General features: G+C 37.0%; 1 protein-coding gene across 3 annotated transcripts; it reads right to left on the reverse strand.

Moving 5' to 3' along the window:
* Positions 1–293: 293 nt before the first annotated feature.
* On the reverse strand, positions 294–13450 carry LOC103721623 (PIN2/TERF1-interacting telomerase inhibitor 1). Of its 3 annotated transcripts, XM_008811894.4 has the most exons (11): positions 13221–13448; positions 11523–11607; positions 11310–11389; positions 11150–11174; positions 10984–11074; positions 10830–10896; positions 7499–7595; positions 5806–6005; positions 3133–3360; positions 2946–3062; positions 294–593 (listed from the first exon to the last, which is right to left on the reverse strand). In XM_008811894.4, exons 1-11 carry the CDS (start codon positions 13296–13298, stop codon positions 537–539), a joined length of 1125 nt encoding a protein of 374 aa, XP_008810116.2. In that variant the 5' UTR covers positions 13299–13448; the 3' UTR covers positions 294–536. The 3 variants fall into 3 exon arrangements, with proteins under 3 accessions (XP_008810116.2, XP_038982610.1, XP_008810115.2); XM_039126682.1 differs by having other exon boundaries at positions 10830–11074; positions 13221–13450; XM_008811893.3 differs by having other exon boundaries at positions 10984–11174; positions 13221–13450.
* Positions 13451–13719: the final 269 nt, after the last annotated feature.

Below are 13719 nucleotides of genomic sequence, written 5' to 3' on the forward strand. Positions count from 1 at the left end.
AGGAAGAAATCTAACACAACATCAGAAAGGCATCATGAAAGTTCCATTTGGACTTTGGGGATTGGTAGAATTTATCCCTCCATTCAACGGGAAAAATAACAATGTCATTGTATGAACTGGACCAGAAACAACCTTGTATTCTACTAATGCCAACCAAAGCAGCAATTTCTTAGCAGAGGGTCACAGTTAAACAATTTCAGAACTGGCAATTGGAACCTGTCTCAAACACAACACTCTGCACTTCATCTCAGATATAATTAGAGGTTAACAAATTGCTGCAAACGCATCGAATATTCACTGCTAAAATTTCAATCCTTCCATGAAGAACATCATTTTTCATTTTATCTTCATAGAATGTGTAAATGCTGAATAATTGCCAATTTTATGCATCATGCCACGGTCATTTCCTTGTCACTAACAAAATTTTTGGTCTCTCACAAAGAGACTACTCCATATCATGTCCTTGATAAAAATAAATGAATCAATCACATACATCGTTACGGAATCAATTAATTGCAATAGGCAAAATCTCTCTTTCATGAGGTGAGGCTCACTTTTTTACCCTCCACATGGAATGTCCCGCTGCCTTCTAACTGCAACCAAGGAAAAGAATGCCATGTAACAATAGGAACAAAATGCAATTTCTTAATAGCAATACATGGTTATCTCTCTGAAAATAAATCCTTGACAATCATGATTTGCTCCTTAAACAACATAAACAGATTTTATCATGTTCTACTAGACTTTTGTGTTGAAATGAGAGAATGCAATAATATGTGCATGGAACAATCAAAACAAGAAGTTTGAATGCTTTGGATAGACAGGTTAACATAGAGAAGAAAATGCATATGCACACATGCAAAATGAAATAAAGACGGAAGAACATACTCCAACAAATGTCATCTGAAGCCACACCTTTCACCGCCTCTAAGTTGAGGTACAGTAACGGCAGACCACAAATGAAAATGTTAGCCCAGTCATGAAGCATACACCCAAGCAACCATTGCCATCTAGGAAAAGGAATCACTTTTTAAGATATAAAAGCAAGCATGTTAATCAGTGCAAATGTTCTCTTCCTAGTTCAGGAACAGCATCTCTATGGAAATATATTTAGCAGCTCACAAAGTTTTCCACCTCCTAGGAACATTTGTAGCCCAATACCTAATGAGCGGCTGTCCTTGCATCATTCATCCAAGCCTGTTTGGATGCTTGCTTCTCTGGAAATCCTAGCACTGCAGTAAGATCTTCCTGCCAGGGTTTTGCCCTAAAATTATGTAATGAGAGCAGTTCGAAGAGATTGTGACAGCCAGAGACACAACTAATCCCTGTGAATCAAGAATAACTAACCTCTTTCACAGGGAGATTTGTCTTATCCTTAAAAATTAGGATTAGTTGTCCCAGGGAAGCCGATATCTTTGAACCACTCCCCCTTCCCCCATTATTTCAAAACAGAAACCCAACAGAAGCCCATCGGGAAGATCTTATTGGATTGATAAGATCTTCCTGCAGGGCACTGCAGAACACTATGTTCACACAACAAACACAAACTTGTCCCACAGAAGACAGAAAAATTTATATGTGCTCGTCAGCAAGAGCAATCTTGCTTAGTTGCTAGCTATTTAACTTTAAACTAGACAGCCTTAACATGTCCCTGTTCCAAAAAAAGGAGGAACTCACACATGTTTAGGTTCATGGATGATGGCCAGAGATTCCCTGGACTTCCATGATGTGGTCTGAGCTTCTTAGCATTTCCAGTTCTAGAGAGAGTTTGTCTATGAAATGTTATGCGTCCAACACTGCTATTTGGCACTACAAAACCAAGAAAGATATCTTATGTTTCCATAATTATTTGAGTATTAGTAAGGATGCCTGTAAAGATTAGCAGGCTATTCTCTAGTAGTTAGACCTAATCTGCTTCGTGGTTAACATAGAAAATATTCAACTGCATCAATAATGGATCAAGTCTATTTCTTGGACCCTCCAGTACAAGTACAGCTCCATCATCATCCTACAATACACTGGCAAACATGCTGTGGACTAGCACCACTACCAAATGGGACAACCCCTCAAGTGACAAGATGACTGTATTATGGCCAGCAATCAGAGGAAAAAATCAAGACGACATATGGCCCATGAAAGAACTCAAGAAGTGTTGCAGGCATTTGGTGCCTACACATCTCTAAGGAACCTTGCTTCCAATATGATAACTGTACCATCGTTTTTGTAACAAGGACAAGCTGGAAAGAACAGCCCTAAATTCCTTTTGAGGCACACCACTTAGGCCAAGACAAGAAAAACAACCAGATGGGAAACACATGATATCTAGTCATTTAGCATCAACAAGCAAAAGTTCTGGCAGCAAGCCAGCAAGAGAAGCTGTCAAGGCTTAAAAATGAGCATGCAAATGACCAGCCATGTATCATCACACAATATTTTGGAAATGCAAGGGCTTCTGTCCTACAGGCAAAAACACCAACAAATTCCAAGAAAAAAAAACTTCTCACCTAGAGTTTCTTATAGTTCTATAGACATCACACCTCATGAGGGTCCAGAAAATTTCGCTAGGATCATGACCCATAAATCCCACAACCCAGATCTTCCACACTTGAGGGCACCATTACTAGAAGGGTCAAAGTGAAGCCTAGTTCGCCAATCAGCACTCAAATCTAGAGTTTGGGCCTACTTTGCCTTTACCACCACGAGCAATCAGAAGCAAAAGCTTTATTAGTCTCAAACCTCCATTAGACAATCTCAAATCGGTCAATTATTCTCTTATGGTTTTACAACCTGGTTATTTAGTTCAAAGTTCTAACTTAAAGACCCTTAAAAAGTTACATCTCATCTGAAGTTAGAACACCAATGGAGTAAAAATTAAGAAGCAAAATTCCCTATAGCTTTAGACTATTTATCAGAAAACACTAACTTTAAATAATTCATGGACATACCTTTGTCTTCAAGTATGAAAGAGCATCACGTTTCGAAGAAAAGTTGGAGAAAATAGATCCAGAATGTGCCTCAACGAGTACTCTAAGCTGCTTCAATTTCAGTGATTGAGAAGGAGCCTGAAACAACTCGTGTCAGCTACATGTAGTATGCAAACATGCAACCACAAAACTTATCTAACATTTTGACCTGACGCAGAAGCTGTTTGCACAACTTTTTTAGCTTAATCTTTGGTTCAATAACAGCTCCCTCTTCCACTTCTTCACTCCGCTTACGCTTTGTCAAACCACTGGAATCAGCAGAATTTTCATCATCACTGTCACCAAATGATGTCTTTTTTCCCTTCCAGTGGCTACCAGCAATCTTCCTGGGCTGATCCTTGATGCCAAGCCCCTGCTTTCCTGATGTAGCTTTTTCCTGAAAACAGTGAATGACATGTCAAAATTTACTAGCAGCACTAATGTGGAAAATCACCAATCATGATTGGCATTCTGCAAATTGTTATTGGCCACCTATGAATAAAATCTCAAAAAATGCATGCCAAATGTTAACAGACTTTTCTTGGACACGTAGTGATCGTATTGTTAATTGTTCATTTGCCATGGCAATCAATACAAGTGGTATCACAGTACTAAAGAAGTGTGGAGTTCCTTTTCAAGGTAGGAAGCATTACATGATGATGTTAATTCGGTCTTGGTATGTGAGAAAAATATGTCGGCTCCTTTTAAGACAAAGACATCGAAGGATTGCTTCAACTTGAAAAGAGTAATCTGTCAATAGAGAAAATTAGACACTCGAATGAACTGACAAGGCAAAGTAATATGGAGGATAATGGCCAACATCGTTTGCTGCTGTATGAATGGTCCTCCTAATGTTCGTGGTGAGTTGGTTCTCTCTTTTTAGTCCTACTATTATTGATCAAGCCTACCAAACAGCTTCTAAGCTACCTAAGGCTCTGGCACAATGTTCTTTAAGATAAGACAGGTCTAAATCTGGGACAAACCACATGGTTTGTCCATTGAAAATGAATCTAGTAATATAAATCCAGAGATTATGCAAGAACTTACCGTCCAAGGAAAAAGCAATTGTTGTGGACAACTAATGAAGAGCAATGCTAGAGTGGTGAGATCTCATATTGCAACTTTTCCAAGTGTAGCGAAGAAGGTCAATATAAAATGATCTCATTTAAGAGTCTTTAAATTTCTGATGAGATGAAAGTTTCCAGAATTTGAAGAGGTCAGCAAACAAAAATTCATGAATAGGATTACAAGTGGTTGAAGATTTCAAAAGGTATGCAAAGGGGTTTTCTCTTGATATATAGACGTGGTTGACTGCACCTATAAAATAAACAAGGATTGAAAGAATAGTTGCATATAGATTAAAGTTCAAATAGGAGAACTATAATTGCAGAACAAATTGAAATGTACATTGGCAGTGGAGGTAGTGTGAACTGAGTCTATTGAAAAAAAATAAAATATAAAATCTCATCATTTTAGTGTAGGTACACAAAACATATGTTCCAATTACTGTGATTGTTTGGTTAACTTTTTCGGGAAGACATGGAGATGATTTTTATAAGATCTACCATCCACATCAAAGTTAGCCCTTTACTGGGTGTTAGTGTTTGATTAACCTTGGTATTTTCCCAAGAAAGAGATGGGCATGCAAGTATCTACAAGTACAAGCACAAAATACAACTTTAAACCATTGAAGATTCAAGACTCAAACAAAGTGATTAAATTCTAAAAAGTCCTAACATGAGGAGCGTGAATCACAAAGCACTTCTAGATGTTTATGGCCAACATAAAGTACCTATAAAAACACTAGGGATTGACAAGTATCTAGGAATGGATGCAAGAGCATATGAGCCATACAATCAAACCAAGCATTACATGATCCAGCTTTATTCAGGAAATGCCACGAGAACGTTAATCATGAGGCTCATGAGAAAGTAACACATGCAATGGAGAAACTATGACACAACTCAAGGAATTGGACAAGCTAAAATCAAAGATTGTGCAGCAGCAATGAAAAGATTGTATTGTCAATAAATTTATACTGCATTTTCTAATATGGGATCAAAATGTTATTGTGAAAAATCATTGTTAGTTGTTCCACCCAGCACCAAATTCCAGCCACATCAATTTTTGAATGATTCCATATTAGCCTTGAATATGGATAACAAAAGGTTAATTATACATGGATAACAAAAGGTTAATTATATCCAATCTGAGATGAAAAAAAATCTATCGCCATTCCTAGATACATCCTAAATAGGAGGATTGGTCATTCATAAAGACTCTCAATACATGATGCCCTCGATGTGCCTTATTGTGATTTCCTACAAGCTGGGAATGAATTTACCAACCAAGGACCTAATCAAGTTGCCATAAAATGATGGTCTCATGCAAAAGCATATGGGTCATATGCAGAAAAATTCTATCAAAATTAAGTAGATGAGGAGGAACAGATTGCTATACACACACTTTAACATCAAAGCAGAATATTGATTCATACATTAGTAAAATTGAAACACAGAAAAGAAAAGGCCATTGAACAAACTTTACACCAACATAATATACTGTCCAACTTTCAACATGAAAAAAAAATGACTTGTGAGATATAGGCAATGCATATCTTGATATACATAATAAAAAGCAATGTTCTAACTTCATATCGCAAAAACGCAAGAAATATGAATATATTAAGTGGAGATTTATTTGATACGAGGTAAAACTAATACAACAGTCTCAAAAACTCAAGCTGACTGATTCAAGAATTTCCTTGGTTCCAGTTTAGATATAGCTGTCATTCTACAAAGTTAATCTCACACACAACTATTGTTATGAAAGGAGAAACAACCTGGACAAGTTTATAAAGGTTTTCTTGGTCTTCCTCGGCAAACATTTTCCGCTTATGTAAAGCAAGACACTGAGAATCTTTTGACTGGCAGGATTTAGCGGTAATAATCTGTGTTCCAAGAAAACCTCCTGAAACAAACCCATGTTTGTGACCCCACCAGTGCCCATCTTCATCTTTGAGGCCTGTCCCAGCATGCACAACTCGAAAAAAAGAACAAAGGAAATCAACATAAAGCCAGGAGAACCAAGCAGAATCACACATCATCGCAGCAGGAAGGAAGTAAATGGCACAATGATGAAAATAACCAAATAAGCTACAAAATTCAACCATCAATTCAAGTCTCACACAAACTTCATTGCACCAACGATATTACCAATGCAGCACCAAAACCTACAACACAGGGCAATTTATACGCCTCGTAGTCAGTAGGATTGAACAATGCAGGCAAACACAAACAAAGATAGAACTACACACTCAGGGCCTGGGACATAAAACTTGTAGCTCTCCCGAAAATCTGAAGCAGCCTCAATTCTGACTTCCAGACCAACATGGCAACACCCCACCCACCGGTGCACGCCACCACCCAAAAAATAAAAACAAAAAAAAAGAGAGAAACTGCAACTAGCACTCTCCTACCAAACTGGCTCTGGGGGTGTCGGCCTCTTAAATTGACCGATATTTGGAGAGAGGGGGTTGGACAATTTGGATCAGAGATAACTGGGTTCAGGTCACAAACAGATTAACACAGCTAAGCATTATCAAATGGGTTTGGAGCTTCAGATTTTGTTTATAGAGGACTGACCCTCCCAACCTTAATTGACCCATTTAAAAATCAAGTCAGGTACACACATTTACAACCCAGACTTGAAAAGTGACCCATTCTAAACCCATTTAACTCTATTGATATGACTATATGTTAAAGGTATGTTGATTACTGAATGTGAGCTTACCGAGTTAATAGATTAACCAGGTTTGCATTAGACAATCGTATCAGCTTGGGTTTAAGTGTGTGAAGCCAGTTAAGTAGATTAATGATGTCAACTTCCACATGACCAACCCAACCTGTATATTGGATGAGTTCGAGTTATTAACTCATTTATTAAATGAGTTGGGTTCAAGTTGACTGCTTTTCAATAATACCTACATCTCATAGAAATACATGGTGAGCCATGTAAATAAATGGTGAAGCATGTAAATTGAGAGTCCATACAGTTAATGATAATTTGCTAAAGTGCCTGAAAATCATAATCAAATGGATGGTATTAATAAAACAAGATATAAAAAGGCACAGCAGACCATATGAATCAAAAATTCACAATCTACATATCTTTAAAGGCATATACTCCAAAGTTTAGAAAGTTTGAAAAACTCAAACATAACTGAAAGAGTATATTTTTTAAATAATATTCTCAGCAGTATGCAGCAAGAAATTCAAATCATTATATTTATTTAAACAGACTGTAAGCTACCACCATTAAAAAACATAGTGAAGTAAAGCCATGTAAAATAGAATCAAATATGAAACATCAGGTGATAAAATTTGTGATAATCATGATATGGACAAATCTTGAGCCAGCAAATAAATCATATTCTGTCTCAACAAGAGAGCTTATCTAGTTATATCAAAAATAAACAATAAAAAGAGGAAAGAAATCTTGAAAGCACGACTAAGAATGTATGTTATATTACATACCTTCCTCTTGAACAATACGAGAATCAGATGCTTCTAATGATGCGGGTGCACTATTTAGATCTTTATTTGACTGGCAATTTTCTTCAGCTTTATTTCCCTGCTTATGTCAAATTAAATAACAATAACATCATATAAATCCATTTTTTTAAGGAAAAAATCAAGTTAGACTCTAGACAACATCAAACTGCCTGGATCTGGCTGACAAGTCATATCACATTAGTAAAGAATTTTGAGGCGACAAAGGATGATCCAGCTATAATTAGAGAATATTTTTATTGTTATTGCTACCACGATTACTATATCAAGATAAAATAGTAAAGCCATAAGCCCATAACTAACAAGTCACATCCTGAATATATGAGGTTGATTTTATGAATCCTTCTTCACTATCTATTTTGAAGACATGACTTGTCATTTCCAAGTCTTCCAAATCATCTCTCACAAATTTCATCCAGGTTATCTTAGGTCTTCTTATCATCTTTCTTTAGTCATTTACTAAGATAACTTCACCTTTTACAGCTGCCTTTGTTTGTGCTGCACATGCTTATCTTATTTTTTAACATATTGTCTACCACTTGACTACAAGATAAAAGCGAAAAATAGTAAGCCCCCTGCCCCAAAAAAAAGGGTTCACGGGGACGAGGGGGTGTAGTTGAAGTGATGGACATCAACATATACCATTTTCCGTATATAATCTAGTAGGTCCAAAACCAGCCAACTTCTCCTAAGCTATCCTACCAAAAACTATGGCATGACTTTCAATTCTACAAAGGACATCATGATAAAATACAAAGACATCTAGTTTGCAGGATCCTGCCCAGTAAGGAGGAGGCGAGCACCTTAAAGTTATTCAAAGTCTAATATCATCAGAAAGAAGGTACTATCAAAATAGATTTATCAAACAGCCTTTATACATGAGGAGAGGTTTTCTTTTTCTTTTTTTTTCCCATTTACCAACTATTAAGTAGAGTGTAAAAATGAAGCCCGTTCAGACAACAGACTGTTGGATTGGCTGGTTCACAATTTCAAATTGCTCAGAGAAATTAGCTTATTGGAGTCAGTAATAAACCTGACATCCCACTGAAAAGTGAACTTAGAAGTTTGAGTCAATAAGCACAGGGGGTTCTTCATTGTATGCTAGAGAGCAATAGCTTGTAGGATATGTCTCAAATAGAATGTGAAATTTTGAAAAATATGTGTGACAGTTTTGTAAATTAAGAAAAAAATACTGTTAGGCATTCTTGTGATGCTTATGAAAATTTTAATTTCTCGAAACTGCCTTATCAAATAGTATGGTGAACATAGTTCTCGGTGGGTATATATAAATATATATGTGTGCAAGTGTACTTGTAGTCCACATGCGTATGCATGTATGAAATAAAAGGAAATTGTTTATAAATTAGAGATATTATCATGAAAGTACTGATCAAATTAGCAGCATCTCAATCTATTCAAGTCCACTTATGAGTTCAAGTTGCTTACTCCCCTAATTCATCGATAATATTTGCCATTGCAGGATCCTTAGATAACAACAATTGAAATCTGGATATGCATCTCCATGCCGTACTTCTAAATGCCATTCTAATGAAAAAAATGGAATTTTTCAGAGTATTTCTTGGTAACCTAACTAAATAAACGATAGAAGCTTATAAACAACAAAAACTAAATTCAAAATTTCATATGAAATAATGCCCCTAATGAAAAATGAATAGCAATGACCTCTAATAACCATAACCATAACCATCTAGCCTTTCCCAACTATCTAAGTCAGCTTTATTGATCCTCTTTCACCAAGTTCTCCTATTCAAAGCCACCTCAACCTCCATCTATGTTACCTTAGATCTTCCGCTCAATGTCTTATCACCTTCAACGCAAACCAAAGTACCTCTCTTTATTACAGTCTTCTCAGATCTTCATTGTACATGCCCATAACATCCCAATCAATTTTTATCCCTTTATCTTTAATTTGTACAACACCTACAACTCCTCTAGTACATTCATTTCTTATTTTATCTTTTCAAGTTTTGCCACAAAATCCATCTTAATAATCTCATTTCCACTACACTTAACTTATTTTCATGTACTTTGTCATTGCCTACCACCCAAAGCCGTGCAACATGGTAAGTCTTACTATTGTTCTATAAATTTTTTCTTTAATTTCAAATTTCATTTAACTTGATCCAACCTTAGCTGATATCTAATGGTAGATTGAGAGGTATCCCAATTCCCAACTCATCAGTAGGCTGAGACCCAGCCTCACCCAAAGTAATTAGGGAAGGCTTCCTCAGTTCAAATGATAAATCCAACATGGATTTGAATTGAAGGCCATTATAGACCTGACCAACGAATTTACTATTCAACACATAATATCAAACCTTTCCCTTCTGCTTCCCCAACGCCAACAGGGAGAAGTGTTTCTATCCATATCTTCTTGAAATACCATAGGCATTGACTGAAGAAGATGGCAGCCCAAGAGCAGAAAAGTTATCATACCAGAATCTAGCAATTTGAAACCAGCATCAGGCAGCGCTTTTGGAGTAAGCCCACAAGTCCAAAATCCCTTGGTCCCCTCTTTAACAAGAGATTTCGCCCACATCCTGTTGTTAGTGAGATCTGGTTGTGGGAATAGCAACATGAAGCTAGTTTTAGATTGGGTTGAACCGAAAAACACCAAAGTGGGAGACCAACAAAGACAGGATTTTGGTCGGATATTCACTAGTTTCTCAAAAGTATAAATACATGGGAATAGTAATCCGAAAGCCTGATTTGAAGTGATCAAAGAGCAAATAGTATATACATATGAGAAAGGTTGAGTCAGAAAGACACCAATGTCTTCTCCAAAGGGAGAAAGCCTTTTGTTGTTATGTTATATCAAGAGGTAGATTAATTAGACCAGGGGTATTTTGGAAGTTGGATGGGTTTAGGCTTATGATGTCTTGCAAAAAGATAAGGATCAAGGAGTTTGTAAAGCACCGGTGATCGGTTGAGATTAGGTTTCCATCAATTGAGAGTCATAATCACTGGAAAAACTTAGAAAAATATGGTTTTTTTAAAGTTGTATTCAAGTAGTTATTATAGGGATATTTTGGAAAAGGGTTATTTTGAGAATGTGAACACCCACACTGGCACACTTATATACTTTACAGGATATATACATACACACATATGCATAATGTATGTATGTATGTGCATATGTATGTTATCTATGTGTGTATGTGTGTATTATTATCGTAATAGTCACACAAACAAGACAAAAAATTATGTGATAACTAGTTTGACAGAACATAAAAAAAAAAAAGAATTTATAAACAAGAGAGGGCTGAGCATTTACAAGAATTCCTTGAAGATCCTTTTCTGAATATGCATTCACAATCTTCCCACTCTCTCTTTTCTTATACCTGGTTAAAACCTCAAAGTAATATATACAGCATAAAAGCAAACTACACATATAAAGAAGCAAATAAGCTAGGGGTAATTGAATCAACCTTCCCTGTGGTCGAGTAACCTTAGGAACTGGATTCACTACTGATCTATCATTTCCAGATTTCAAATAAACTTCTTTTGTTTCCAAAGATTCTGCAAATGAATGTAATCCCAATATGACTAAAGATAATAAAAATGCTGCAATCCAACCATTCAGTATTACAATACCTTTCTCCTCCGGTTCAGCTACTTGCTGCACTTGCAGAAAAGAACATTGGGCAAAGCAAATTTTGTCAAAGACATTAGAAGATGGCCTAGAATAAACTTAAAGAAATATGTTTCAAGAAATTCACAAATAACCCTTCACTTAAGAACTACAAGGCTTTACCACTTTCAATCTTTTAAGAATATTGTCAAATTGAGAGGTGTCAAACACCCAATTGTTAGAAGGGTTATCTACACCAATACCTGTCAATAAGACAATAATTATCAGTTAGGCATTACATGCTACTCCAAATACTTCTGATTTGGCATTCTTAAAATCATTAGAAATCACTTAACCATTAGCTTCCATTTCCATTGAAGAGATATTAATGATCACCTTTATTGTCCTGTTTGTTTTTTACTCTAACATATCCCTTAATCCCTTGCTTATCTTTGCCAAGGCCTTCACCCTCTTCCCATCCCTGCACGATAAGCAAAAAAATAATGCATAAATGCAGAAAACAATTAAACTAGTACCAGAACTAGCAGCAGCATAGTATGGGCATGTATTTGTAAGAATATAGACTTTGACCTTAGCAGATCCATATAGCCAAAAAGAAAACTATCATAGAAACCAATTATAACAGCAACTGATCATTTAGCTACAATAAAACCCGAAGATTTTGCCATCCTTTCTCACTGCGACACAACTATATATATTTTAGAGGGTATTTAAATTATTGTACCAGACTTGAGCATTTCAGAACAGCTTATACAGAAGTTATTATCACAGTGATAAAGGATGATATCAAGGAAATATTACAATCAAATTTTTGAGCATGACACCTTATAATGTTCTCCATGTATCGGTACTTAGAATCATGATATGCCGTATCGGCCTGAACCGAGCAGTACAAGGCATGTCGTACCGGTTCGGTACCAGTACTCGATACGGATGGCGTACCAACTCGGTACGCCAAAAAATTCGTACCGTACCGTACCAGCACTGTGCTAGTGTGGCACCGATACGGGGTCCAGTACCAAGATGGCGAACCTTGGTCAGAAGATACTTTTACGGAGGCATCACACCATGGTCATTAGTCATTATCCTTAGACGAAACTTAACTCTAAAACATATAATGTTGTGGTTTAGATTAATAAGAAAAATTTCTTATATCCACATGGGGAGGGGGGGAGGAATGGAACATGTCAGTTTACTTAGACATAGCTGATGATGAGAGTCAATCAATGCCTTGACTTCATTGTCAATATATTATCCTCTTAATGAAAGTCAGAGTCTCATGATCGTACAGACTTCAGACATCCAATGGCATCCAAATTTTGTAAAAGATTAACCCTTTGTTTAACCAATGACTTTTGGTTAGTTACATCAAGTAACACTTGGATATAGATATCTGGGTGCATGGAAAGAAAGAAAGAAAGAAATTAAATAAAGAGAAGAAAACCTGGAAACCCTAGATGAATTTTTAGATATACCCTGTAAATGTTGGTCAATAGGCGGTAAGTTAAAAAAGGGATAGGCTGACATATTATTCAAAACCAGCACTAGTAAAGGTGAGCGCTTCTGCAGCATCCCCGGCTTCAACATCATGTATCTACCCCAAAACATGAACCGGTTCTCCAAGAAAGGAAAACCACCCCTTTTCTTTTGTATTACATGTAAAATAATTATTAGTATTTCATGAAATATGCTGACTAAAATTACTGCCACTCTCATCATTTACAATCATAATTATATGAGATAGGTTAAATTTCAAGTGCTACTGACAGCCTTACTTAGCATTTTCCGATCATCTACCAGGTAATATGAAGTTCTTTCAGAAAGAATTTTTTAAGAAAAAATGGCCTACTGAAGATGTATGAAACATGAGTCTAGAAGCACAATATTCGACTATCCAAATTACCAGGAGACATCGATTTCATCTTCTCTTCTTGTTATTATATCTTTGTGATAGGCTTGTTATCCGAATTGGTCTTCCGAAAAATTCAGAAGATAACAGCCTAAATTCTTGAATGTATAATTGGATAGAACAAAGCGATCGAGAGAGATAGAGAGAGAGGGAGGGAAGAGTACCATTTGCTTCATGAGGCGGAAGGCGGCGGACTGCCGGCGGACTCCGGAGTACAGTACGGGAGCTTCCGGCGAGGCCATCTATTCTCTCCGTTGACAGCCGCCGTCGCCGGGCCGCCCCGTGAGAACTGCCGAAGGGCTCTCTTGGGTGGTTCAAAGATCCTTGTTAGTATCGCAAAGGTGAACCCTAGATCAAGAGGGGGCAGTAAAAGAAGGGGGAAAGCGAGCCGCCTACCCGTCCACCGACACGAGCCCAACTTTCCGGGTTAGAGTTTTCTGGTCGACCAGCTTACTGGGATGGATGGAGAAGATTTTGCCACGATCTTAATGGAGATTGGTGAGGGATGATGGTTCAGATCCGAACTCGGCCACCCGGTTGGGCTATGGACCGGTAAGTCAGTAACGAGTCAATGGTCCATCATTAGCGCTGTGTGTGCAATCCTAGCGTTATGGTGCGTGCATTGGGGCGGAGGTGTTCAGTTTGGTATGTGTTATTCATGAT

This window comes from Phoenix dactylifera, chromosome 5 (genome assembly GCF_009389715.1).
Source record: "Phoenix dactylifera cultivar Barhee BC4 chromosome 5, palm_55x_up_171113_PBpolish2nd_filt_p, whole genome shotgun sequence".
Taxonomy (NCBI): domain Eukaryota; kingdom Viridiplantae; phylum Streptophyta; class Magnoliopsida; order Arecales; family Arecaceae; genus Phoenix; species Phoenix dactylifera.